The 26,850-nt window shown below is 46.2% G+C and overlaps 1 protein-coding gene across 1 annotated transcript in view; it reads left to right on the forward strand.

Moving 5' to 3' along the window:
* The window catches only part of ACSF3 (acyl-CoA synthetase family member 3), a 359,801-nt gene that overhangs the window by 324,233 nt on the left and 8,718 nt on the right, over positions 1–26,850 (forward strand). The window contains exons 8-9 of the mRNA XM_069216898.1: positions 4,545–4,679; positions 5,463–5,574. Of these exons, the coding sequence (XP_069072999.1) occupies positions 4,545–4,679; positions 5,463–5,574 (247 nt within the window). The remainder of the gene's footprint in view (positions 1–4,544; positions 4,680–5,462; positions 5,575–26,850) is intronic.

Below are 26,850 nucleotides of genomic sequence, written 5' to 3' on the forward strand. Positions count from 1 at the left end.
AGGAAACATTTTCAACAATCTTTTTGCGCTTCTTGTATCTTTCTCAGTGTTAGATAGCTATCACATTTACCCTGCCACAACAAAAATTCTACTTTTTCACGTAGATGTACATTTGCTGCCTCAGTCTTTGCAGTCAATCTACCATGACGATCCAATCAGATATTTGGGGATTAAAGTTTTAGAAACCCTGGAGGGTTCGTACATACTAAATTATACTCCTCTTATGGGAAAGATTGATGGCGTAGATGGCATAAGCTACCAACTCAGATGAACCTAGAGAAATTAAATCTTTGCAGAAGAGAGTATGGTACAGCCCCTTCCAGACTTGAAAGCCTATTATTATCTAGCAGCCTTTCTAATCACTTATGTCAGATTTTATAATATAACACGTGTGCAACACTTTGATAACTTTTTTTTTAACAAAAATGCTTAAAGCAGCATTTTTTTACCCTAGCATTTTCTAAGACCTCACTATCGCAACCCCAAATTGACCAGATACAGGACTGTGACCTATTTTAAACAAAAGCAAAATAAATTGCTGCAACATCTTAATGTCCCTTTAACTCATGCTGAAAACCATCTCGAGCGTCTACGCCCAACAGAACTGCAAGGGAGAATCTAGAGATAGGAAAAAGCTACCATGGGAAATTAGAAGACTGGATCAGTATTAATGAGGGAATTACCTTTGAGTCTCTCAAACCAAGGTTTCCCCCATCTCCACAGAGAATGTTGGATTATTTTTGCAAATTCAAGGATAATATGAAAAAAAACCACCCCTCCAGATAGAACCCACAAGGTAAACTTGTAAAAGAATTTTTGAGACCTCAGAGTGTAAGACTGGCAGATGTATGAGTTAGTTGAAGGGATGTAGCAATCCCAAACCTTCCACTTCTCATAAAAGCGATGGACGAGAGAGATTAATATGGATCTTACCAAATAGGAGTGGCAAGAAATGCCTATTTTTAATTGTCAGGTGCTGGGGGGGGGGGGTGTGTACGGGAAGAGGGGGGAAATTTTTGCTGTATGCAGATATATTCCCAGTGGTTACTTTACTACACAGCGCATAAACTTCAGGCTGCGGTGAAGGTATATCCGATAGTTACCCCCGGTGCAGTTGGATGGGCACATGCAAACACATGGCTTGGGGACGTGTGAATTTGCAGGAGTTCTGGGAGATGGTTATTCTGTTCATCCAGGACACCTTGGGAGCCTCAATATCCCCAGATTCAAAGGCTATGTTACTGGGCAGCTCTAGACATCTGGGCTTGTGGACAAGGAACTTGATAGGCTAGAGGGTTATAGCAATGTTAATATCCAAATCATTGATAAGAAATAAGTGGGAGTCTAATGAGCCACCAGACTTTCAGATGGGACTTATTAATGTACTAGAAATCTATAAGAAGGGAAGCCTATACGCTAAAAGAGTCAGACGGGGAGATTTTTTTGTAAATTTTGGAAATGTTTAGGAATTATGAAGGGTGTACGCCCGTCACAATAACTTTCTTAAATTAGAGGATGATAGTAAGATCAGCACTGAAATTGCTGGTAGGTACTGATAAAGTTGTCAGCTGTATTTGGAATTTAACATGTTAGAGATCCTCTTTTGCTGCACACTTTAAAGAACGAATTTCATTCTGCTTTTTCTGCATTAACAATGAGCTGTCGCTGAATGAAATCTGAAGTGCACTTTACTTATGAAAGCATTTTTACACTTATTATTGATTGTAAGTGAATTTGTTATGATCAGACAAAGGATATACTGATTCTTCTATGAAACGTGTTCTCATATTAATGGAGTGTAGAAGGATCTGAGGGTGGCAAAGGGGGATCTGTTACTAATATTGTACAGTTTGCCGTTCAATTACATATACAAGGGATTGAGGCCGAAATTAGTGGTTTCATTCTGATATCCCTGATTGAAATGTGCAATGCACTTTATCCTTAAGACAAACAAGATTCGGGTTAGTGTGTATATTTGAATATATTTAGCTTTCTTGTACTTTATTCTGGTCGATATGGGTGTCTACTCTCCTTTTTCATGTCTGCAAACTGCTAAAAATACAAAAAAATGCTGCTTGCGAGACACAATAATATGGTGTCTATCTTTCACCGCCTTAACTTAGATCAACTGACCCATCATATTAAACAACTTGTGGTCTGTGGCTTTGTGGTTTATTTATTAGTAGACTTTGGAAAACTATGAAATATGTGACAAAACAAACGTCATAGAAATCCCAGAAAACAAAGAAATTCAGAAGTTGTGTGTGTACTCTCGGTTCCTTCCCATAATCAATGCTTATATGCCTGTTTTCAAGAAAGATGGTCAAGGCCTTACTCCTCACGTGCCCTCAAAGCCTGGCTGACATCTGCAGGCGCCATCTTAGTGCAGGTAGGCACACATGCCTGCCATTCTTGGTGTTGTCGCAGGCTCCATCTGAGTGGGGGGCGGCTAGCATTGTGCTGTTTTCAAAACATTGCCAGAAATTACCAGCATCATGGGCCTTTTTGAGAATAAATTGTACGAGTTGTATTTGTATTAGTGCTTCTCAGTGCCTTCCTTTGCTAAGATAGCTCCCTGGCGTGGGCAGAGGGAAATTTGGCTCCCTAGGTAATGGTAGTGGATTAAATGAGGCTGCAGGAGTCCCTTTTGTGTTCACTGGTCAGTGCATGGATGAGTAGCGACTGGTCCCTAAACTAGGGAGACCACCTGATATAGAGGCAAATTCTGGACAGGACTGTGAAAAACCACCCACCACGTAAGGACACACAGGCCGATACAAAACCTAGGGTGAGATTTACCATGCCACACACAGGCACCTTGCATGGTTTGGTAAATCTGTTCTAACAGTATGCCGTGAAGGCGTTACATAGGTGGCGCTGTGGTATTGACATGTATCCACCCATGTATTCAACGGATTCCCAGATTAACCAATTCTGGTAGGCCTGGGAGTGTGTTAGAATTGTATGCCCTCCCAGGGGAGACACAACTGGGAGAAATATCTTTATTTCTCCTTGTTGTCTCCTCTGCAGCACATCCAGAAAGAGGAAAATGCTTCTAAAGATTGTTTTCATGCAGGAAGGTGTCCCATCCTGCACAAAAACAATGCAGACTGTAACACAGGCACCCTTGCACCAGGGTGTCTGCGTTGGTGCTAGGCTTCAGATTGTGCACCAATTGTGTCATCTCCGACCCGGCGGTCCACAGAAGACCGCAGTTGGTATTAGGAGCTGGCTTTCCACCATGGTTTCCTTGGCGGTAGCACTGCCACAAAAACCGGGGCAGAAAGGCTACCAGTGACAGGAAATTTCTTCCCTGTCACCGGTAGATGTCTACCCATCTCCACTCCCCACACACCCCCAGCTAGCACTGCACCCCTCACATCCCCCTTCAGCCACAGTGCCCCCTCCTCTGACCTTTCACACAGACACCCACCCGCATCCACTCACACCCATACACACTTACATGCAGACCTGCACTCACTTCAACATTCAGACACGAATACAACCACACATACACACACGCAGACACCACAAACTAAAACACGCACAAACAACACCCCCCACCCTCCCATCCCTCTCCCCTGTTGGACGATCTCCTTACCTGCTCCGGGGAGAAGGTTGTCTGGCAGGGAACAGGAAGGGGAGCTTTCATCGCCAGCAGGACACCGCCAGGCCATAATATGGCCCATATTATGGCGGGCTGTGTCCTACTGGCAGGGCAGGTGGTGGAACCACCAGAGTGCCTCTGCCCGCCAGCATGGCTACTGCTGGATCTCCGCCCAAAGTGTGGCGGAAATCTGGGAGTATCCGTGATATGGTGGGCGGAAGACCACCCGCACTGGTGGTCTTTTGGTGCCCGTGGCTTTGGCGGTCTATCAAAAAGACCACCAAAGTCATAATGAGGGCCATAATGTTTAAATACATTAAAATACAAGCAGCGTGCATGAGAGGGGCCTAAGGAGATGACAATATTTTGTAAAATAACCAATATTTTTGAGGACTATCAACGCAGAATGTGTGTGCGCGTTTTTGTCTGTGTGTATGTAAAAATTCCTGCTGAAATCCGACTGACACCCGATTGAGAACAAATATTTCTGAGCAAATACATTTATTGGGGGTGTAAACCTCCCCCCGAAGCTCCACCCCTGCCTTTTACGGATAGTGTTTTGCTGTTGTACTAGAGTGTTAGAGTTACATACTGAAGTGAAGGAGTAAGAGATGGAACTTTTTGACATCAGATGCTTGGGTATGGATGGATTGACCGATGTTCGAAGTGTGGACAAATTCAACTAATATTTCTAGTTCCAAGTAATGTAAATATGCATGACACCTGGGTATGGTCATTAACCAATGAGTATGTTCTTCAAGAGGCGCTTTTCTCTCCGATCAGATACATGCTTTATGTGGTTTCGCCCTCCATTATAACTCTGTTTTTCCGTAAGTGGGCGCGAGAGTGCTTAGAAGCCTCGAAGTAGCCACCCGTTGAATCATAAGTTAGGTTGATAGGGTGCAGCTTGTCTCAAGCAGATGCTCTGTTCCTGCAGGGGACACGGCTGTGTATAAAGATGGGACTTACTGGATCCTGGGGCGCACCTCGGTGGACATCATCAAGAGCGGTGGCTACAAGATCAGTGCCTTGGAAGTGGAGCGCCACCTGCTGGCGCACTCTAGCATCGCAGGTAATCAGATTTGTAATCGACTCGGTGTGTTGGAGCATCTCTGAAGTCACTGGTACCTGCGCATGTCCTATTTATTTTTTTAATAAGGCGCTTGTCACCAGAGTGTAATAAGTGAGTATGTGCTCCCACTGTTGATGGGGGATGGACTGGAGGCTCCGGAGATATGTGCAGAGTATCATCGAGTGTGGAAAAGCGGAAAGTCGAACTTAGTGTCCTGCTATCGTAGTCGGCAACTTGGCTAATAAACAGCCTCTCTGGTGTAAGACAGGGCCGGCTGCAGTGCCCCCTCTTGTATTTTGCACCATTGTTCTCTCTTCACGTGGCTGATTCCCACTCTACATACTTGTGTTTTTGCAGAGATTGAATAAATGGGAAGCAGAGATAGATTGCACTTTTTGCTAATTGCTAACACAGATGTCAGTTATGATGCTGTGTGTTCATCTGATCAAACGATTTTCCCGTGGATGGTTTCTCCATAAGCAGATCAAAACGTAAGTGCAGCCACGAACATAAAGTTGGCATTTAAGTATGTTAGTGTATGTTATCAGTTCTGTGTGTTCCTCCCACTCCGATGTGCTTCAGTGATCCCACGATGATTTACACCAAGGCCTCCAGCTCTCCCTGGACCAATGAGGTGAAACAGGAATCGGCCTCATTGAACCCGAGGATGCGATTTGGCCAATGGTGTGTAAACAGGCGCCTCCAGCACACCGATTGGCCGATAGCCCTTCTTGAGGGTCTACCCAGGTGCCTGATTCTAATTCTTCCTCTTTCCTGCTCTAGATGTTGCGGTGATTGGTGCCCCAGACATGGCCTGGGGGCAGAAGGTCACAGCAGTGGTGAAACTGCGCCAGGGAGAGCAGCTGTCCCTTCGGGAGCTCAAGGAGTGGGCAAGGTAAGGAGGTGGCAGATGATCAGGAGGGTCTGCTCATGTGAAGCGGAATAAGGCTGAAGCCTGATGCTGTGACCCCTTCCCCCATTACAGATTCATACCAGGAAAGCACTGATAAAGCACAGACCATAAAATGGTGAATGATAGTTGACCCAGAGCGTTGCTCGTTCATTTACTGTTTGCACCTGGAAAGACTTCCATTGCCCCTCAATGGCCACCTAGGGTACTTTTAAGGGACTCACAATAATTTATAACTTTGGACGAGCATGAAATACTCTCCACTCGAGGAAAATATAAACATATTCACCTTACCTGGGGATCCTGGGTTTGACAGCCGGTGTCTTTTTTATGTTCCTGTGTTGCACAAAGCCACTGTCGATAAACGGTTTGTTCACATTTAGGTCCAAAGCATTTAAACGATTATGCACTACTAATATAGGCCAAGTGTAATCCCGACTTGAAATTATAAAATCGTATTTATTTCAATTCACCTCTCCCATTCCATGAATGTCCAATCATTTAATCACCTCGGCCGGCACATGGCTAGCATTTGGTTGTGGCGCCACATATGACGCAGATGACATTTGAGGTAACAACCCCACCGAAACATTACTAGTGCCGTAGACATGCAGTTAAAGTAGGAGATTGTAGGGCTAAGGCAAGACTTGCTGGGATTACAACTTTAAACTGTAGGCTGAGCAGGTCCTACAACTACTGTCCCGTAGCAGCGGGATCCCTACTTACCTACCGATGACAACATCTGAAGGTTTGTTCCACAGAATCCTTGGTCATACACTGGAATTAAAATGTATTGGCTGTCTATAGGGAGGCTTGTTAAGATAAAAATGATCTCTATTCATAAATGGATAGAGACAGGTGAACGGATCATGCTCTGTGGCATTTTGTCTGGTTGGCCAGAACTTGTAATCACCAATGTAGCAAACGGGATACTTTGCTATGTCCTCTAAGATACTTTTGTCTCATTTGCTATAACTTGACACTGATGCAGCAGACTAGATACTTTGTTGCTTTCTATATGGCGCTTTTGTCTGATTGGCTAAAACTTATGAGCACAGCTGTAGCAGACTGGATACTTTGTTTCATTCTCTAGGACACTTTTATCTCACTGGCTAGAACTGGTAAACACTGATGCAGCAGACTGGATACTTTGTTTCATTCTCTAGGTCACTTTTGTCTCGCTGGCTAGAACTGGTAAACACTGATGCAACTGACTGGATACTTTGTTTCATTCTCTAGGTCACTTTTGTCTCGCTGGCTAGAACTGCTAAACACTGATGCAACTGACTGGATACTTTGTTGCTTTCTATGTGGCACTTTTGTCTGATTGGCTAAAACTTTTGAGCACTGATGTGGCAGATTGGATACTTTTCAGTGTCCTCCATGGCACTTTCTTAACATTGGCTAGAACTTGTAAACACTAATGTGGTAAAAACGTGTTTCAAGGGCTTTTCGCAGACAGCTTAACTTGCCCAGATCTTCTCCTGGAGGATAACCTTAGCTGCAGGGTCTTATGTTATTTGTAGTACTGAGTAAGTGCAGCACTTGTGATTGGGGTTGTATCTGGATCCAAGGTGGCACGAGGGCCCTCTGCTTTTTTGTCATGCTCCATATTTACATTTCTTTCCTTTACTATGTGTAAATAAAAATGCTTTTTAAAGCTGTAGTTCCAGTTGGTAATTGAATTTAATTGAATTGAAATTACTAAAAGTGCAGCGTAGTGAGGGCTCTTTGCAAAACTGGAATGGTCACCTTTTTGTTGCTTATTGCTATGATTGTGTATTAAAATGATACTAACGAGGTGCAACCAATTCCCAGACAGTGTTATGATGTTTAAAAATCTTGAAATAATGAAGTAATATTATGACAAAATATGTTGCATTGTGCCACATAATTTGCCTTTTCTTGCTACATAAATTACTCAACCCTGCCTCATAATTTGGCCCTCCCATGTCACATAATTCGAGTGGGCCTGCTCCTCAGTCTAACGTAAATATGTGAATAATAAGTTCCCAAATAAGCTCCTCCGTCTAACGGTAATGTGTGAATAATAAGTTCCCAAGGTATGCAAACCTGTTGTGTATGACTGTTGGTGTCATTGATGCATACGGTTGCTCTCCACATGACTCTATGTGGTGCTGAAAACGTCCAAGGAACCGAAGCCAGTGTGCCAGTTGGCACCTAAAGTATTGCGATATTGTCGTGTACAGTGGGTGCAGTCGAAGCTGAAGCTGCATGTCCCCATCTAGTGGTGTTGAAGAGCTTTTTCTGGTAGTTTTCTGGGTCACTCTGGCATGTGGAGGAATATTACCGAAGGAAGCATTTTCTTCGAAAAGATGCATCTCATCCAGTGCCTTTAAATGGGACCTTCAGTCCCAAGCAGCAAGCACAGCAGTCCCTGTTGTGCAACAATTTACAGAGCAAGTCACCTTCCCAGTGCTGTCTTATTCCCACTCTTCGTCTTTTCTGGTTACCAGCTGAAAAGCACAGGACTTGATACATCCCTTTGGAATTCTTTCATGCTTTAATTCCGTACATTACTGCTGCTCGTGATGCATTAGCCCAATTATGTAGCAAGGATATCATAAGCCTTAATACGAATATGGACATAGGTTCCACTTATTTTCTGGTTGGATAGTAAAAGATAACTGTACTAAAGATGTTGTGTGGCATCTCACACCTCTCAGCTCCTGGTCTGCTGCACGTCTCATTGTTGGTTGCTACACCCTACGTTACCCAAGGCCCTCTGTCTTTGTAGTGTATATATCAGTGCTCACCACCAGACTTTTAAAGATCCATAACATATTCCTCAGCAGTGGTGAGCTAAAGGCCCATTTTAGGCCTCCTTATAACCAAAGTGGGGAGCACTGAAGCTGCAGGCATATCTAGCGGGTATCTGCCAAATCAAAAGCGGGTGCGGGGAGGGCCTAGCATTGTACGTGGATACTACCTCCCTAACCTAATCCTCAATCAATAAACCACAAAGGTATCCTCAGACCAGTTACCTATGGTTGTGTGGAGTAGTAGCCCCATCAACTATTGTTGTTCTCTTACTAGAGGATTATCTTCAACCAAACCTAAATGCATCCCCATGAAATGTACAGCGATGGCCTTACTGTGCTGACATCTTTGGAGAGAGCGGATCCACCAGCTCTCATTGTCTTGGACTTGCTGGCTGATTTTCACATTGTGGGTTATGGTACCTCAGAGACAAAATTGCAGCTGTGGTTTAGAGAGGACAAGCTTGATGTATCATAATTTGTTACTAAATACGTGAACGGAGCAGGTGAAACTGTCCACTTTCTGATCTTCCTTTAAGAAACTCTCTGGTTCAGTTCCAAGTGATTCATCTCTGGCCCTGCTTATGTTACACATTTTCATGGACCACAGGCTGATATCTTGGTGGGCATGATCCCTTGCTCCAGATGCAAGGAGATAGTACACTGCTGACCCTTACGGCTGGCAGTAATGATCCTAATGTAGGTTCTTTGACTAACAACGTCTAAGCATGCAGGTGTGGCAGCCAGACCTGGGTGCCTGGTAAGTGTCTGGCTTTCAGTAAGTCAAGAACGGTTATTACTGGGCACAGTTACCTCCAAGTAAAAGCAATTGACTTCTTAGCTCTCAAACGTGAGTAGTCCCTTTGCCTGTTTTTGCTGGGGCTCATCTTTAGAGTTAAATATCTGTCAGCAATCCAACAATAAAAATTCATAACTAGGCTGTTTAGAAGCATCACTTCATTCTCACCCATATGTCATTAGTCGATGTGCACCGACCGATTTTCTCAAGACTTCCATATTCGAACTTTGATGAAACTGATCGACTAGTTAACTCTACCAGGTTGGTGCAGCTATTAGATACCTGTGCATCTAAAGTCATTACGCGAGCCAGATCGGGGCCCAAACTGCACCAGTTGCATTGGCTGCCCATTAAATGGTGAACTTCTTAATAAATTAAGGACTTGGTGTCGCATCTAACGCCCCTCAAGTTCAGTTTTTGCCCTCCAAACCCATCCTTGTACACAGTCAAGGTCTAATTCCAAGGGCATGTGTTGCACAAATGACGAGATTAACCTAGTGTTTCTTACTTCAAGTGATGTACTGCCCCAAGGACAATCACTTATCTCATGTGGCATAATTGAAATCCATAGTGCTGACCTTGACCACTTCCTTGCTGTCTAATTGCAGACCCTTTAATTCACAGTATTGTTGGTTTTGATGGGCCTTTGTTATCTGAATTTAGACTTTATGATTGATTGTGTAGGCATTTCGACTAAAGGTTTGATCTTAGGTTTTCATTCACAGGTTCTTTTTAAATGTACTCGCATAACATTTTAAATCACTACTAGTTTAATCTTTGTCGTCCTTTGTGTACGATTATGTACCATCTAGCCCAGTGGTTCCCAACCTGTGGTCTGGGGACCCCTGGGGCTCCGCACAGCCTCCTCAAGTGGTCCGCAACTGTTTAGAAAATTAATAATAGTAACAGATTAGGTCCCTAGCTTTCAGTAATGACTCAGTGGGGGGGTCCCCAGATTCGAATTATGATTCAGTGGGGGTCCCCGGATTCCAGTAATGATAAAGTGGGGTCCACAGAAGTCAAAAGTTTGGGAACCCCTAATCTAGCCCACACTACCCAACCCTTGCTTAAAATATATTGCACTCCATTCAAAGCTTTTAGTTGCCTTGTTCGATTTTTCCTCCACACAATGCCTTGTACAGAGATCCTACACTTGTTGAGGTTAGAACGTCACTTTGTAAAAAAACAAAACACAAGTTGCTATGTATGGTGCCCTGAAATAAAGATGCTCTTCATGCATCGACAAATGTAGACACAATGAGCCCAATTCAGAAAAGCATTTCTGAGTATAGGAAGCAGTACTGCAACCATATTAATAATGGGCCCATCCCTTCAGAGCGCCTTGTTTTTTTTACCAGTTTTTTGCGTGGAGGAAGCGTGCAGGGGTTGCCATTGGTAACGTTTTTTATCCTGATATTCCCTTTGGATGCAAAGCCAACGAAAGGCCAAAGTGGCTCCCTATGTTGATGAAACTTGCTGGATATGATATCCACTATTCCATTTTGAGCAGAGGATTAGTCGCCAGAACATATCTTCCTGGGCGCCCATTGGCAGATTACCCATTGCAGACATTGGGATTTCTCATCACACTCACATAATACCGCGGGCGGCATCTTGTGGGTTAGATCGGAGAGCCAGGAAGCTTGTTTAGGAGGGGTACTTGTCCTCCACCTCTTAGTTAATGAGCTTCCAACCACTGTACTTCCACGGAAGGGTGTATTTGTCGGGGCAGAAGAACAAGTCTTCTAGCTCGTTGGCTGCGCAAATAATATTGATTCAGCCATCACCATACTGATATACAGCCTGGGGATCAGTGTTACTCCTATGGTTCCTATAGGAGGACAGTTCAGACATACTGCATCTAGCCTGGTGACACCCTAGAAGCTTGCTCTGCTGCTGCCCGAACTGCAATACTGCCTGTTTCTTCCATGTTCTGTATGTAAGAGGGAAGCTTGTGCAGCGGCCGTCTATACCATACATGTTCTGTATGTAGTAGGGAAGCTAGCGCAGCCTATACTGTGCATGTCCTATATGTAGTGGGAACCTTGCGGCGCAGATTGCTGTACTGCACATATCCTGAAATTAACAGGTTACCAGGGAAGCCTGCAACACTGCTTCCTCTGTTGAGCATGTTCCGTATGCACCTCAGCTGCCTGTGCTGCTTGTTCTCAGTTTAGTGGGGAAGCTTGCTCGAGCGCTGCCTGTACTGTACATGTTCTGTATGTAATATAGAAGCTTACACTGCCTGTACTGTACATGTTCTGTGTGTAATATAGAAGCTTACACTGCCTGTACTGCAGTGCTTAATTCGTGCTTTTTGTTTCCGGTGCTGAGCACCGGCTCTTGTTTTTGAAGGCCGGGGCTTGCTCTTCTGCCTCAAGCATTTGCTGCGAGCAAAAGACACATATGGGAAAGAGGGAGGAAGAGAAAAACGAAAAAGCGTCACAATGAGAGAACGCAGAAAGCTGCAGGTGTGAGCTGAAGGGGCAGGGAGTGGCTGTAAATGGATTAAAGAGGCCCGAGATGGCTTCAGGATTACGCTGCCTCAGTATTCCGTGTTCACACATTTAACTGCAGTAGCCGCGTTTTTAAGAGGAGGGCTTTAGGCACCGGCACCTCTATATTTACAAATTAAGCACTGCTGTACTGTACATGTTCCGTGTGTAATATGGAAGCTTACACTGCCTGTACTGTACATGTTCTGTGTGTAATATGGAAGCTTACGCTGCCTGTAATCTACATGTTCTGTGTGTAATATGGAAACATACACTGCCTGTACTCTACACGTACTGTGTGTAATATGAAAGCTTACGCTGCCTGTACAGTACATGTTCCGTGTGTAATATGGAAGCTTACACTGCCTGTACTGTACATGTTCTGTATGTAATATGGAAGCTTACACTGCCTGTACTGTACATATTGTGTATGTAATATAGAAGCATGCACCGCTGCTGCCTGTACTGTACATGTTCTGTATGTACCATGGAAGCTTACACTGCCTGCACTGTACTTGTTCTGTACATAATACAGAAGTGTGCACTGCAGCTGCCAGTATTGCCGCATTCTTTATATAATAGAGAAGCTTTCAACGCTGATGCCAGTACTGCTGTGTCCTTTATTCTTTATGTAATACAGAAGCGCGCACCACTGCAGCCAGTACTGGTGTGTTCTTTATATAATACAAAAGCGTGCACCGCTGCTGCCAGTACTGCAGTGTTCTTTATATAATACAAAAGCGTGCACCGCTGCTGCCAGTACTGCAGTGTTCTTTATATAATACAGAAGCGTGCATTGCTGCTGCCAGTACTGCTGTGTTTTTTATATATTACTGAAGAGTGCATTGCGGCTGCCAGTACTGCTTTATTCTTTATATAATATAGAAGCGTGCACTGCTGCTGCCAGTACTGCTGTGTTCTTTATTTAATACAGAAGCGTACAACGCTGTTGCCAGTACTGCCGTGTTCTTTGTATATTACAGAAACGTGCTCTGCTGCTGCCAGTACTGCTGTGTTCTTTATATATTCCAGAAGCGTGCACCGCTGCTGCCAGTACTGCTCTGTTCTTTATATAATCCAGAAGCGTGTACTGCTGCTGCCAGTACTGCCGTGTTCTTTATATAATACAGGAGCATGCATCGCTGCTGCCAGTACTGCAGTGTTCTTTATATAATACAGAAGCGTGCACCGCTGCTGCCAGTACTGCTGTGTTCTTTGTATATTACAGAAGCATGCACCGCTGCTGCCAGTACTGCTGTGTTCTTTATATAATACAGACGCGTGCACCGCTGCTGCCAGGTGTAGGAGGCTGGACTGGTTTGTAGTGAGTACCAAGGGGTACTTGCACCTTGCACCAGGCCCAGTTATCCCTTATTAGTGTATAGGGTGTCTAGCAGCTTAGGCTGATAGATAATGGTAGCTTAGCAGAGCAGCTTAGGCTGAACTAGGAGACGTGTGAACCTACTACAGTACCACTTAGTGTCATATGCACAATATAATAAGAAAACACAATACACAGTTATACTAAAAATAAAGGTACTTTATTTTTATGACAATATGCCAAAGTATCTTAGAGTGTACCCTCAGTGAGAGGATAGGAAATATACACAAGATATATATACACAATAGCAAAAATATGCAGTATAGTCTTAGAAAACAGTGCAAACAATGTATAGTTACAATAGGATGCAATGGGGAAACATAGGGATAGGGGCAACACAAACCATATACTCCAAAAGTGGAATGCGAACCACGAATGGACCCCAAACCTATGTGACCTTGTAGAGGGTCGCTGGGACTATTAGAAAATAGTGAGAGTTAGAAAAATAACCCTCCCCAAGACCCTGAAAAGTGAGTGCAAAGTGCACTAAAGTTCCCCTAAGGACAAAGTAGTCGTGTTAGAGGAATAATGCAGGAAAGACACAAACCAGCAATGCAACAACTGTGGATTTCCAATCTAGGGTACCTGTGGAACAAGGGGACCAAGTCCAAAAGTCACAAGCAAGTCGGAGATGGGCAAATGCCCAGGAAATGCCAGCTGCGGGTGCAAAGAAGCTTCTACTGGACAGAAGAAGCTGAGGTTTCTGCAGGAACGAAAAGGGCTAGAGACTTCCCCTTTGGTGGACGGATCCCTCTCGCCGTGGAGAGTCGTGCAGAAGTGTTTTCCCGCCGAAAGAACGCCAACAAGCCTTGCTAGCTGCAAATCATGCGGTTAGCGTTTTTGGACGCTGCTGAGGCCCAGGAGGGACCAGGAGGTCGCAAATTGGACCAGCAGAGAGAGGGGACATCGAGCAAGACAAGGAGCCCTCTCTGAAGCCGGTAGCACCCGGAGAAGTGCCAGAAACAGGCACTACGAGGATGCGTGAAACGGTGCTCGCCGAAGTTGCACAAAGGAGTCCCACGTCGCCGGAGACCAACTTAGAAAGTCGTGCAATGCAGGTTAGAGTGCCGTGGACCCAGGCTTGGCTGTGCACAAAAGATTTCCGCCGGAAGTGCACAGGGGCCGGAGTAGCTGCAAAGTCGCGGTTCCCAGCAATGCAGCCCAGCGAGGTGAGGCAAGGACTTACCTCCACCAAACTTGGACTGAAGAGTCACTGGACTGTGGGGGTCACTTGGACAGAGTCGCTGGATTCGAGGGACCTCGCTCGTCGTGCTGAGAGGAGACCCAAGGGACCGGTAATGCAGCTTTTTGGTGCCTGCGGTTGCAGGGGGAAGATTCCGTCGACCCACGGGAGATTTCTTCGGAGCTTCTGGTGCAGAGAGGAGGCAGACTACCCCCACAGCATGCACAAGCAGGAAAACAGTCGAGAAGGCGGCAGGATCAGAGTTACAGAGTTGCAGTAGTCGTCTTTGCTACTATGTTGCAGGTTTGCAGGCTTCCAGCGCGGTCAGCAGTCGATTCCTTATCAGAAGGTGAAGAGAGAGATGCAGAGGAACTCGGCTGAGCTCATGCATTCATTATCTAAAGTTTCCCCAGAGACAGAGACCCTAAATAGCCAGAAAAGAGGGTTTGGCTACTTAGGAGAGAGGATAGGCTACTAACACCTGAAGGAGCCTATCAGAAGGAGTCTCTGACGTCACCTGGTGGCACTGGCCACTCAGAGCAGTCCAGTGTGCCAGCAGCACCTCTGTTTCCAAGATGGCAGAGGTCTGGAGCACACTGGAGGAGCTCTGGACACCTCCCAGGGGAGGTGCAGGTCAGGGGAGTGGTCACTCCCCTTTCCTTTGTCCAGTTTCGCGCCAGAGCAGGGGCTAAGGGGTCCCTGAACCGGTGTAGACTGGCTTATGCAGAATTGGGCACCTCTGTGCCCAACAAAGCATTTCCAGAGGCTGGGGGAGGCTACTCCTCCCCTGCCTTCACACCATTTTCCAAAGGGAGAGGGTGTCACACCCTCTCTCAGAGGAAGTTCTTTGTTCTGCCATCCTGGGCCAGGCCTGGCTGGACCCCAGGAGGGCAGATGCCTGTCTGAGGGGTTGGCAGCAGCAGCAGCTGCAGTGAAACCCCAGGAAGGGCAGTTTGGCAGTACCAGGGTCTGTGCTACAGACCACTGGGATCATGGAATTGTACCAACAATGCCAGGATGGCATAGAGGGGGCAATTCCATGATCTTAGACATGTTACATGGCCATATTCGGAGTTACCATTGTGAAGCTACATATAGGTAGTGACCTATATGTAGTGCACGCGTGTAATGGTGTCCCCGCACTCACAAAGTTCAGGGAATTGGCTCTGAACAATGTGGGGGCACCTTGGCTAGTGCCAGGGTGCCCTCACACTAAGTAACTTTGCACCTAACCTTTACCAGGTAAAGGTTAGACATATAGGTGACTTATAAGTTACTTAAGTGCAGTGTAAAATGGCTGTGAAATAACGTGGATGTTATTTCACTCAGGCTGCAGTGGCAGGCCTGTGTAAGAATTGTCAGAGCTCCCTATGGGTGGCAAAAGAAATGCTGCAGCCCATAGGGATCTCCTGGAACCCCAATACCCTGGGTACCTCAGTACCATATACTAGGGAATTATAAGGGTGTTCCAGTAAGCCAATGTAAATTGGTAAAATTGGTCACTAGCCTGTTAGTGACAATTTGTAAAGAGAGAGCATAACCACTGAGGTTCTGGTTAGCAGAGCCTCAGTGAGACAGTTAGGCACCACACAGGGAACACATACATATAGGCCACAAACTTATGAGCACTGGGGTCCTGACTAGCAGGGTCCCAGTGACACATAACAAACATACTGAAAACATGGGGTTTTCACTATGAGCACTGGGCCCTGGCTAGCAGAATCCCAGTGAGACAGTGAAAATACCCTGACATACACTCACAAACAGGCCAAAAGTGGGGGTAACAAGGCTAGAAAGAGGCTACTTTCTCACACCAGGACTGCTGTGTTCTTTATATATTCCAGAAGTGTGCACCGCTGCTGCCAGTACTTCTGTCTTCTTTATATAAGAGAGAAGCATGCACCGCTGCTACCAGGACTGCTGTGTTCTTTATATAATAGAGAAGCGTGCACCGCCGCTGCCAGTACTGCTGTGTTCTTTATATAATACAGAAGCGTGCACCGCCGCTGCCAGTACTGCTGTGTTCTTTAGATAATACAGAAGAGTGCACCGCTGCTGCCAGTACGGCTGTGTTCTTTGTATAATACAGAAGTGTGCACCGCTACTGCGAGGACTGCTGTGTTCTTTATATAATACAGACGCGTGCACCGCTGCTGCCAGGACTGCTGTGTTCTTTACGTAATAAAGAAGCGTGCACCGCTGCTGCCAGTACAGCCATGTTCTTTGTATAATACAGAAGTGTGCACCGCTGCTGCCAGTACTGCAGTGTTCTTTATATAATACAGGAGCATGCATTGCTGCTGCCAGTACTGCTGTGTTCTTTAGATAATACAGAAGAGTGCACTGCTGCTGCCAGTACGGCCATGTTCTTTGTATAATACAGAAGTGTGCACCGCTGCTGCCAGTACTGCAGGGTTCTTTATATAATACAGGAGCATGCATCGCTGCTGCCAGTACTGCTGTGTTCTTTACGTAATAAAGAAGCGTGCACCGCTGCTGCCAGTACGGCCATGTTCTTTGTATAATACAGAAGTGTGCACTGTAGCTGCCCATACTGCACATGTTCTGTATATGTATTAGCGAAGTTTGCACCGCTGCTCTCTATACCTTACATGTTCTGTATGTCAGAATGAATCTTGCAATCCTGCTGACTGCTGTACCTTTCCTGTGTGGTGTGAAAGGAAGGTTTATACTCCTGGACCTGGTGCTATGCCTTGGGTATTTTGTGAGCGCAAGGCTTCTACAGTGGTATTAGTGAGCGGGAACCTTACAAGGCTCTAGTGTGGGGACCATGGCTCTGTGTGTGTGTTGGGGGTACCTAGTGTGTAAGTGTTAGGCATGCACATGTGGTGAGGTGAGCGGATAAAGGAGCAATGGTGTGTGCCAGATCGAAGAGTCTTAGCACGCGTGAGTCCTTGTGCTTGAAAGCCATTGCTTTGCCTGACAGTGGTGTGTGCCTTTAAGGCAGACTGCAGTACAGCTCTTTGACCCAAAGGGTTGTATAACAGAATTACGCATGCCTGAACTACACATGCCTTAACAAGGCAGTTGGTCTCATGACCGTGTCTTTATCTCACATGCCTTTTCAACACATTTTGTTGTAAAAGCATGCTTAGGAAAAGTGTATGTGGTAAACACATGCATGGTTCTGTCAGACAAACCCCCTTAACATAAAAAAAAACTACCCTGACCCCCCCCCCCTCCCAAAGGCCTAAAACTGCCCCAGCCCTAAAAGCCTCCACCCCAAAACCTAAGCCCAAGCCCCTCCCAGCCCTAATCTCTAAAAAAACTACCCCAACCCCCACCCCCTAAGCCCTGGTCTCTCCTTTAAAAAAAAAAAAAAAAAAAAATGCAAAGGCCTAAAACCCGCCCTAAGGCTTAAAACCTTCCCCACACTAAAAACGAAATTACCCTGCCCTCCTCCACCCTCCCTGACACCTAAAACAATCCCCCATCCTGAAAAACTTCACTCCCCCAAAACCTGTCCCCAGACCCTCCCCGTCCTGAGCCCTAAAACCTTCCCCACTCCTAAAAAGTAAATTACCCTGACACCCCCCAACAACCCTGAGCCCTAAAACTGCCCCCAAAACTGTCCCTTTCCCTGCAGTCAGCCACCCCCCCGCCCCCCCAAAAAAAACTGCCCCTCTCCCCTCCGGGCCCTCCAACCCCACCCTGTCCTTAAAAATAGCTCCCCTAACCCTGTACCCGCCCCAGCCTCACTTTACCGGTCGCAGCCTTCCTCTCCACCCTGTGTGCCTGAACTACGCATTTGCGTGGTTAAGGCAAGGTCAGGAAAGCGTGGTTACGCTGCATGTGGCTCCACCCACGTAGTAAAGGCCGTTCCCTACCCAAAGGTGTAGATGCACCAACAAGAACAGAATAAACACCTTAGTGCATAAGTTGAAAAGCGGACGGGGGCTATATGGAAACTGAATGTGTGCAATGAGCTGTGCAACCGACTCCTCGGCCCCTTTATAGCAGTCATTGGGTCTGCTGTGCAAGAGCTCCGTTGATAGGCTAACCAAACAGGAAGACAAAGAAGCGTGAGGCAAATGGTGGCACTGCCCGAGAGGCTGGAAGCTGCACTGTCTTGGCATGTTCCCCTGCTTGCCGTCCTCTCTACTGCCTACTCCCGATCACCCCCCTCCTCTCTCTCGCTCCATCCTCCCCGGTCACTGAAGATGTCATTCATGCTGATTCGCATATGCCACATGTTGGCTGGCAGGAGGGATGCCCTGGTTCACAAGGATGCGTCTCCACAAAACACCTACATTGATGGCACTGTTACTGACAGGCCTCAAACACTTCTCCCTGTGCCCCAGGTCACTCCACCCACTGCCACCTCCGGTCCCCGTAAGTTTCTGCATTCCCTCCACTACGGTACACAAGTCTTGCCTCTGCCTTCATTTCCTTTACCTCATGTCACCTTTGTCATCTTTCTCTTCGGCTACTAGCCCAGATCTTTTTCCTGTTCTTTGCACCATTTGTCCTCTCCCTGTGCCCTGTCTGTCCCACCTCCATCTTGCTCATTTCTGCCACTGCTCCTTCACCAACATCCTGCTATTCTCTCGACCTTCACCACCTGGAGCACACTGGATCATACCTCACGTCAGGTCAGTGCCTGCAAGCTGCTCGTGCCCTTCTCGGCATCTGCACTGGGCCACTACCCTTTCATTTGAGAGATCCTGGCCTATTCCTTCCTGGATGCTCAAGTCAGACTGGCCTGTGCATGTGCCCACAAGGTCCCATCAAAGCCTGCCCCTTTAAATGCTGATCTGTCCTCTCTATTATCCCATACCTACCTCCCTAACTTTAACTATTTATTTTGCAGTGTTATACAACATGAACAAGATCCAACTGGTATCTAAGCGCTTTGCAGAGAACAGTTTCTGACTGCAAACAAGCAGTTTACATAATTACAATGACAAGTACATATGATTCAGTTACAAGCTTAGCAACATTCACTATAAATCAACAAACGTTGCCTGCATTTAATTCTACGTTTGTTATAATTTAAAATAGAATACCACTTGGATTGCAGCGCAGAGCAGATTACTAGAGCTAGTCCATAAAGCATCTAGTTGTAGCCTAGAGAGATCCAGCATTCTGTTTTATCCATCCACCTAGAAGTCATTCTTCTTGAAATGTAATACCTAATGTGTCCGCTCTGGTCCTTACTATGTTTCAGGATGCAGGTGACCTGCACAGTCTATTTTTCAGCTGAGTGTGCTGGTAGGAAAGATGGCACCCTCTATTGCACTTTGGGGCATGATGTATGCCCTCTTGGATCACTCCCATCGCCTTTCTTCCCACTCGCCAGCGACCAGATTGGAGGGGCTGGGTGACGTTTCCTGTTGTGTCTGCCCGGAAAATGGGGCTATCTAGACACATCCAGTCTCACTATGTTGTCCTTCTGATTAATCTCTCTAAATGACATCTTCTGGCTGAGAACTCCTATCTTTATTTTTATAACATTTTTAATATTAAACATAATACAGATTTAATCAGCATTATTGGCGTTCCACATTTACAAGAACGTAAAACTCTTTACAAAGAAGTTTGCTGCCCAACTCAGCTGACTTCAGTTCTCCTTGTTGGTAGTCAATAAATGTAAACTAGGAGAAATATCTTCTTGTTCTTTTCATCATAAATCGTTGTTGCCTGAATGTTTTAAAGTTCCCATGTATGCACTCTTCCCTTTAAAATATACAATACTATGTTTGTTTTGACCATTTCCCTTTAAGATTTGGGATATCACAATGTCCAGTCTCGCCATTCAAGCCCAGTCCTTTATGAAAAGGTCACGCGACTCATAGCTAGAACTGCTGACTGGGGGTTGGAAGCCATTAAGAGATCAGGAGTTGTGGCCTGGCCGACCTTATAATGGAGGAGCAGTGCCCAGTAGAAACAAGGGAACTATTTTTGGCACCCATGGTAGCCATCTTGAGGACGGATATTAGCCACAAAGCCTGAGGAGAGAGGACAACGTCTGAAAGGGGAACAATTTAGGGGCAGGACCAGTGACCTTGTGAGTTGGGCTTGGCATAGAAAAGGTGGGTCATTGTTCCACATTAAGCAGTTTTTATTGTAAATTTGAGTTATTAGCAATTCTCCACAGTTTCAACTGCACATATTAGTGAAGGGAACTGTATTCTATTGATTTGTAGTACCCTAATGAAATCTTTGTTTTCTACTTGTTAGCCTGATAAAGAAATGTATATAGAGTGTCAGAACCCCTTTCATTTGGCTGCGAGGCAAGCATGAGTTACCTGGCCCACCGGCTGTGGCTGAGACCATTTACTCCCGATATTCCGGGGCCTGACCTACTATGGATCCTGCTCAACTGGGCCAAGCACCCCTTCTGCACCTGACTCCCAGTTAGGTAGCGTTGGATGAGCAGTCAAGGCTCCTTTGGGGGTGGATGTGCAGATACAGATCAGTGAACGCGACTCATAACTCAACGCACAAGCAGTGCAAACAATAAATCAATGTTCAGCCAAATACTTGTTTTAATATAAAAATAATTATTTAAATATTAGTTGTACACATTCAAAGGTAAACAACATTCAAAAGCAATAACACAATCCCCCTTGAGGTCGAGGCTCTAGTAGCTGTCAGGCCACTCCCTGTCCTACTAACTTTAGTGCAACGGGTTCAATGTTATTCCCCATTCACTGATGACCCCATCCAGGGAATGTAAACTATTAGGCTGCAATCAAGAGTTCTCCCCTCTGCTCATTTCGAAAGTTCAGTCACAAGAGTCTACAGGGTGTCAGTACCAATGGCAGTGTGCCCCTCCGGGGATCGAAAGCCCAGTTCACGACTTATCTGCTCCTACAGTATAGAACTCTTCAGAGGCGTGACAAAGTCCTGCTCAGGATCGGCAAAGTCGGCCTCTGATCAGTCACAAGCAGCAACACCCAGCAGGCACAGGCTCTCTCCTCCAAGCCGAGCTACCGGCTGGTTCTAGCGCTGAGGGTTGTTCCCACATCAGTGATTACATGGTGCAGTTCACAGTGCGCAGGCCGGACCCGGTTGGTCACAGCGGCAGTTTCCCGGTCCCAGGCAATGGCTAAAGCCTAGGCCTCAGCATCTCCAGCAGCCCCTCCTGACAATTATTTTTTACATTTCTTTATAGCCATTTATTGTGAATCACCACAGATTGAACAGGGTGCAATAATCAACATGTCCCCTCATTTTTTCCAGCACTAACAGCATCTTAGTAGCAGATCATACAGTAACATGGGAGGGGTAACAAAAGGTAATGAGCGAAAAAAGCATAGGATAACAACCTAATGCAACATAGCACACCCTGTCATGCTGATAATTAGCCAATGTGTATATCACTTAGTAAAACAAAGCAAAACAGTAACTTTCAAAACCCTCTAGCTGGCACTGCCATTTGCTGTTACGCAGGATTATGTGGATGTGGGCAACTGGTGAATACTATAAACGTATAGAGTACGGGTTAATGGTGGATGCTGGGTGGAGGGGCAGGGCGAAGTCCAGGAGAACACAGGGTTTCTTAATGATGTTTTACGATCAAGTGTGAGGTGGGTAGATGGGTCCCATAGTGGCTGAGTCCTGTCAGCCGCACTGTTCATCATAGGAGGCACTACAGCCATGGGGGAAAGGGGATTCATTTTGTTCACCAATTTAATAACATGAGTGTCCCACATTGTTGCACCACCGCCTCCATCTCGTAATCTACGGCCATGGATCATGGCGTCTGCTTCTGCCAGAGCCCATTTATGGGTCACCCCAAGTCAACACTCAACTGTGGGTGGGTAAGGGGCTTTCCAGGCCATGGCAATCAGTCCCTTAAAGAGGACCATTGACAGGTCTACTAACTTCAGGTAGTGCTTATTATGCTTAGTTCGTTTTGTGATCCCTAAAAGACAGAGGAGTGGGTCTAGTGGCAGTTAAACATCAATTACCGTTGGCACGTTCCATGACCTGAGTCCAGGTGGGGTGCAACTGCAGGCATTCTCAAACCATGTGAATGAATGTAGCATCCATAAGCCCACATCTTGGGCACGCCGGGGATGCCCCTGGAAACATATTGTGTAGGCGGTGCAGTGTAAAGGAAGTTTGATGTATGCAATTGAATTGCATGAATTTTAAACAAGCATTGCACAAAGCTCGCTTCACTTGTTCAAGGGCATGGTTCACTGTTTGGTGGTCAATTCTGTGTCCAAGCAGTTATCCCATTTGGGCTTGCTCTGGGTCAGTTCTCCTTGTCGGTAGTCAATAAATGCAAACAAGGAGAAATATCTTCTTGTTCTTTTCATCATAAATCATTGTTGCCAGAATATTTTAAAGTTCCCATGTATGAACTCTTCCCTTTAAAATATACAATACTATATTTGTTTTGACCATTTCCCTTTAAGATTTGGGATATCGCAATGTCCAGTCTCACCATTCAAGCCCAGTCCTTTATGAAAAGGTCATGTGAATCATGGCTAGAACTGCTGACTGGGGATTGGAAGCCCTTAAGAGATCAGGAGTTGTGGCCTGGCCGACCTTATAATGGAGGAGCAGTGCCCAGTAGAAACAACGGAACTATTTTTGGCACCCATGGTAGCCATCTTGAGGACGGATATTAGCCACATAGCCTGAGGAGAGAGGACAACGTCTGAAGGTGAACATTTTAGGGGCAGGACCAGTGACCTTGTGAGTTGGGCTGGGCATGGAAAAGGTGGGTCCTTGTTCCATATTAAGCAGTTTGTATTGTAAATTTGTGTTATTAGCAATTCCCCACAGTTTTCACTACACATATTAGTGAAGGAAACTGTATTCTATTGATTTGTAGTACCCTAATAAAATCTTTGTTTTCAACTTGTTGGCCTGATAAAGAAATGCATATAAAGTTGAGTGTCAGAACCCCTTTCAGTGGGCTATGAGGCAAGCATGAGTTACTGGGCCCACCCGCTGTGGCTGAGACCATTTACTCCTGATATTCCGGTGCCTGACCTACTACAGGATTTACCCCCAATTCACCTTGACACCAGCCGACTCCCCGAAGCGATCGATTAGGTCGTAATGGGCCGGTAGCGTGGATACATGGTCCCATATATATACTAACACATTGTCAGCATACAAGGACACAATGTGCCAGTCCGATCCCACCCTGATGCCCCAAATAGGGCCCCTATTGTGTAGTATGGCTGCTAGTGGCTATATAGCTAAGGCAAGAAGTACCAGAGATAAAGAGCATCCCTTATTAGTCCCTCTTCCTGTGGGAAAAGAGCGCAAGATCTGATGGCTGGTGCGGACCTGTGCCTGTGGGGTGGTGTACAAAAGCTTGACCCAACCTAGGAAATTAGGGCCCATCCCAAATGCCTCCAGCACCTGTAGTAAGTAGGACCAACTCAGAGTATCAAATGTTTGCCCAAAATCCAGGGAGAACGTCACCGGGAGGTCTGCCCCCCGGACATCACATCCATTATGTGACACAGGCACCTAATGCTAAAGTGCATTGCTCTTTGGGAAACAAACCCACATTGGTCAGATTGAACAAGGGTGCCAAGTGTCAGATGCAACCTATTTGCATGGACCTTGCTTACATTTTTTTTTGTCAATGTTCAACATTGACAACGGTCGATAAAAGCCTACCTCCAGGGGCTCCCTACCTGGTTTCCGTAGTATCACTATAATGGTGTCACGTAGAGAGCTTAGTAAAATACCCCGGTGGTGCTCTTCTCGGTAGACCACTTACAGGTGAGAAGCAAAAGTGGCTACATAGTATTCCACTGGAAACCCGTTGGTACCTGGGGTCTTGCCGCGTGCCGTCTAAGGAACTGCTAGGTTAATCTCCTCTATCTGAAGAGGTTACTCCAACTCCAATAACTGCAGCCAGGTTAGGCAAGGAAGTGCCACTGCTCGCAGATGAGCCCGTACTTGTGTCAAGGCAGAGTTCTAGGGGAAGAGTACAACTGCTCGTAGTATTGAGAAAATACTTCATGGATGCCTACTTGAGGATTTCTCATGCAACCTACACTATCACGTATGGCACCCACCAGAGTCATGGGGGTCTCTGATAGCAGTAACCACGCTAACGTGAGCCCTGGCTTATCTGCATCTGTACGCTGGTGGGCTAGAAAGAACTTATAGTCCAAATCACCGAGTCGCATCATGTCCTCTCGGTATTAGCGAACCCAAACACAGCCATGCATCAGGTGTTGATACCGCCTTATGCTCCAAGGTCCACAGGCATGTCTCTAGTGTCAGCACACTACAAGTCAGAGACGACCTAACTCCCCACATTGTGGTGATAAAATGCCCCCTCATGACAACTTTCATGGCAGCCCATTCTAACCCATGGGGCCCTACCAACCCAGTGTTCTCCTCAAAAGACTTGGAAATATGTGTGGCTAATGTGTCTTTGTAGGCCACATCCTGCAAGGCTTCTGTGCAGAGCTGCCATGTCTGGATGGGACCCCTTGTCCCCGCCATTGGAACATGACCTGGATGTGGGTTGTGGTCTGAAAGGGTCCTGCCCAGGTACTCAAAACCACATATGACGGACCAGCAGTCCGTATTACTAAAGAAGTAATCTAATTGAGTGTGGACCTGATGCTCTGGTGCATAATAGGAATACTCCATCTCGCCAGGATGCCCTAAGCGTCAGATATCCCGTAAATTGGACAATCTGGACCACTGCTGGAAGTGCTTCGTTGCTTGTATACCTGTTGTGCCTGGAAGTGGTGGTCTAAATCAGTGTTGTGTACACAATTAAAATTACCTCCCCACAACCCCAGGGTCTGAGGGTCCAGCAACATGGTCGGGAAAGGGTATCCAGAAATGCACCTTGGGTGGTATTGGGTGTAAAAAGGGATATTGTGGAGAGGGGGCATCCATACTGGGTTCCCTCAAAGACCACATAACGGCCTTCCTTATCAACTAGGGCTCTAGATTTTACAAATAGTACCTCTGGAGCACTCCAGGTAAGGCCCTCCTGGGCATAAGCTGAATATTCGGTACCATATGCCTGCCCACTCCATCGCCTGTTTACTTTTTCAAACTCCCCCGTGGTGAGGTGAGTCTCCTGGAGACAAGTGAAGTGTACATGTCTGCATCAAAGATAAGCATATATCCTGTGTCTCCTGACAGGGGTTGCCATACCACAGATATTCCAAATTAAAGCATTAAAGATAGTAGCCATGAGCATAGATTGTATACCTCAGGGCTCCCACAGCCCCTCTCGCCTCCCTGTTCCTCCTTTGGTCTCCCATCACCCATCCAGCCAGCCAGATAATAAAGAACAGTCAAACAATTATGAGAAACAACTCCCCCTATCCCTGGCCTGAGTGCCTTCCTGCCACATGACACAACCCCTCAAACAATTCGACTGGCATGTAACAAATGCCTGCAGTATATTCATGTCTGTACAAATCAGTCTGTTGGGAATGAGCCAAGTGAAATTTTGCAAAGCGTTAAAATGTCAATATTCAGTGCAGTTATGGTGTGGGCTCATGTCAGATGATGTGGCATCCAGACCCCCTGCTAATGTGGCTTACCTCTAGGAGGTTGGTAGACTTCAAAGGAATCCAACCCACCTGATCATCCAGCCCGTCATCATGAGGGTCTACTTTACAAGTCACCTGCCAAACGTGGGGTGACCTTCGGACCCGGTAGGTCCTGGCACCGGAGGAGAGCGAGTCACCGAGTCTGATCCTGACTCTGGTGAATGTCCAGAGCACAGAGGGACGAAAGAGTTCATGCTATGGAGGGAGGCCTCCGATACCGCTCAAGCTGCTCAGCCACCACTTGGTCTTTGGTTGGGTTTGCCTTGAGGGATCTCCGTTTGCGCTGTTGAAATTTTGGGATCAGGCAATCGTCAGTTCTTGAGTCCTCTGCTGGCGCACCTTCCAGGATCTTAGCATGGAGCCAAGTCCATACATCTTCCAGTGTGTGGAATATGGGTACCGTTTCACCATTGATGACTCGGTGCTTCGCTGGAAAAAATTTAGTGTATTTAAGTTTCAATTCAGTTGCTTAACTTTGGAGTTCCTTTGGCGCTGTACCTCCATTGTAAAGTCAGGATGCACTGTGATCGTTACATTTCCATACTGCCAGGGGCCCTTGGTGCGAAACCCCTGTAACAGCATGTCACAGTCTCAGTAGTTAAGAAGACGGGCTATGATTGGACAAGGCGGGGCCCCAGGGAGGGAAGTGGAGAAGAATTTCAGCACACTATCTTTTAGAACTGCCTTTGTCAGCAATCCTTCTAGAATAATTCCACGCTTGGACCCTCAGAGCATTCGAGGAAGCCTAGTGGACGAATATTGTTGCATCTAGAGTGCCCCTCTGCGTCTTCCGTTCTAAAATGTAGGTTGGCAACCTCCTCTTCCATATGCTTCAACCGTCTCACGGAGGTTAAGGTGGACTCTGTTACCTCCACTTGGTACGCTAGTTTGCACTGACCAGTTCTTAATAAGTTCACATCTAGTGAGACAGTGTCACTGCGAGCTTCAAGGGAGGTATTAGTGTCCATGATGGCCTGGAGCACCTTGTCAAACTGAGTAGAGTGAACTTGAAGAGTCTTTTCAAGGTGTTAGAGGCTGTCAAGGGTCCTGTCAGTGTGCACGAAGAGTGTTGTCTTCTCACCAATGCCAGTGGTC

Source organism: Pleurodeles waltl, chromosome 12 (assembly GCF_031143425.1).
Source record: "Pleurodeles waltl isolate 20211129_DDA chromosome 12, aPleWal1.hap1.20221129, whole genome shotgun sequence".
Taxonomy (NCBI): Eukaryota; Metazoa; Chordata; class Amphibia; order Caudata; family Salamandridae; genus Pleurodeles; species Pleurodeles waltl.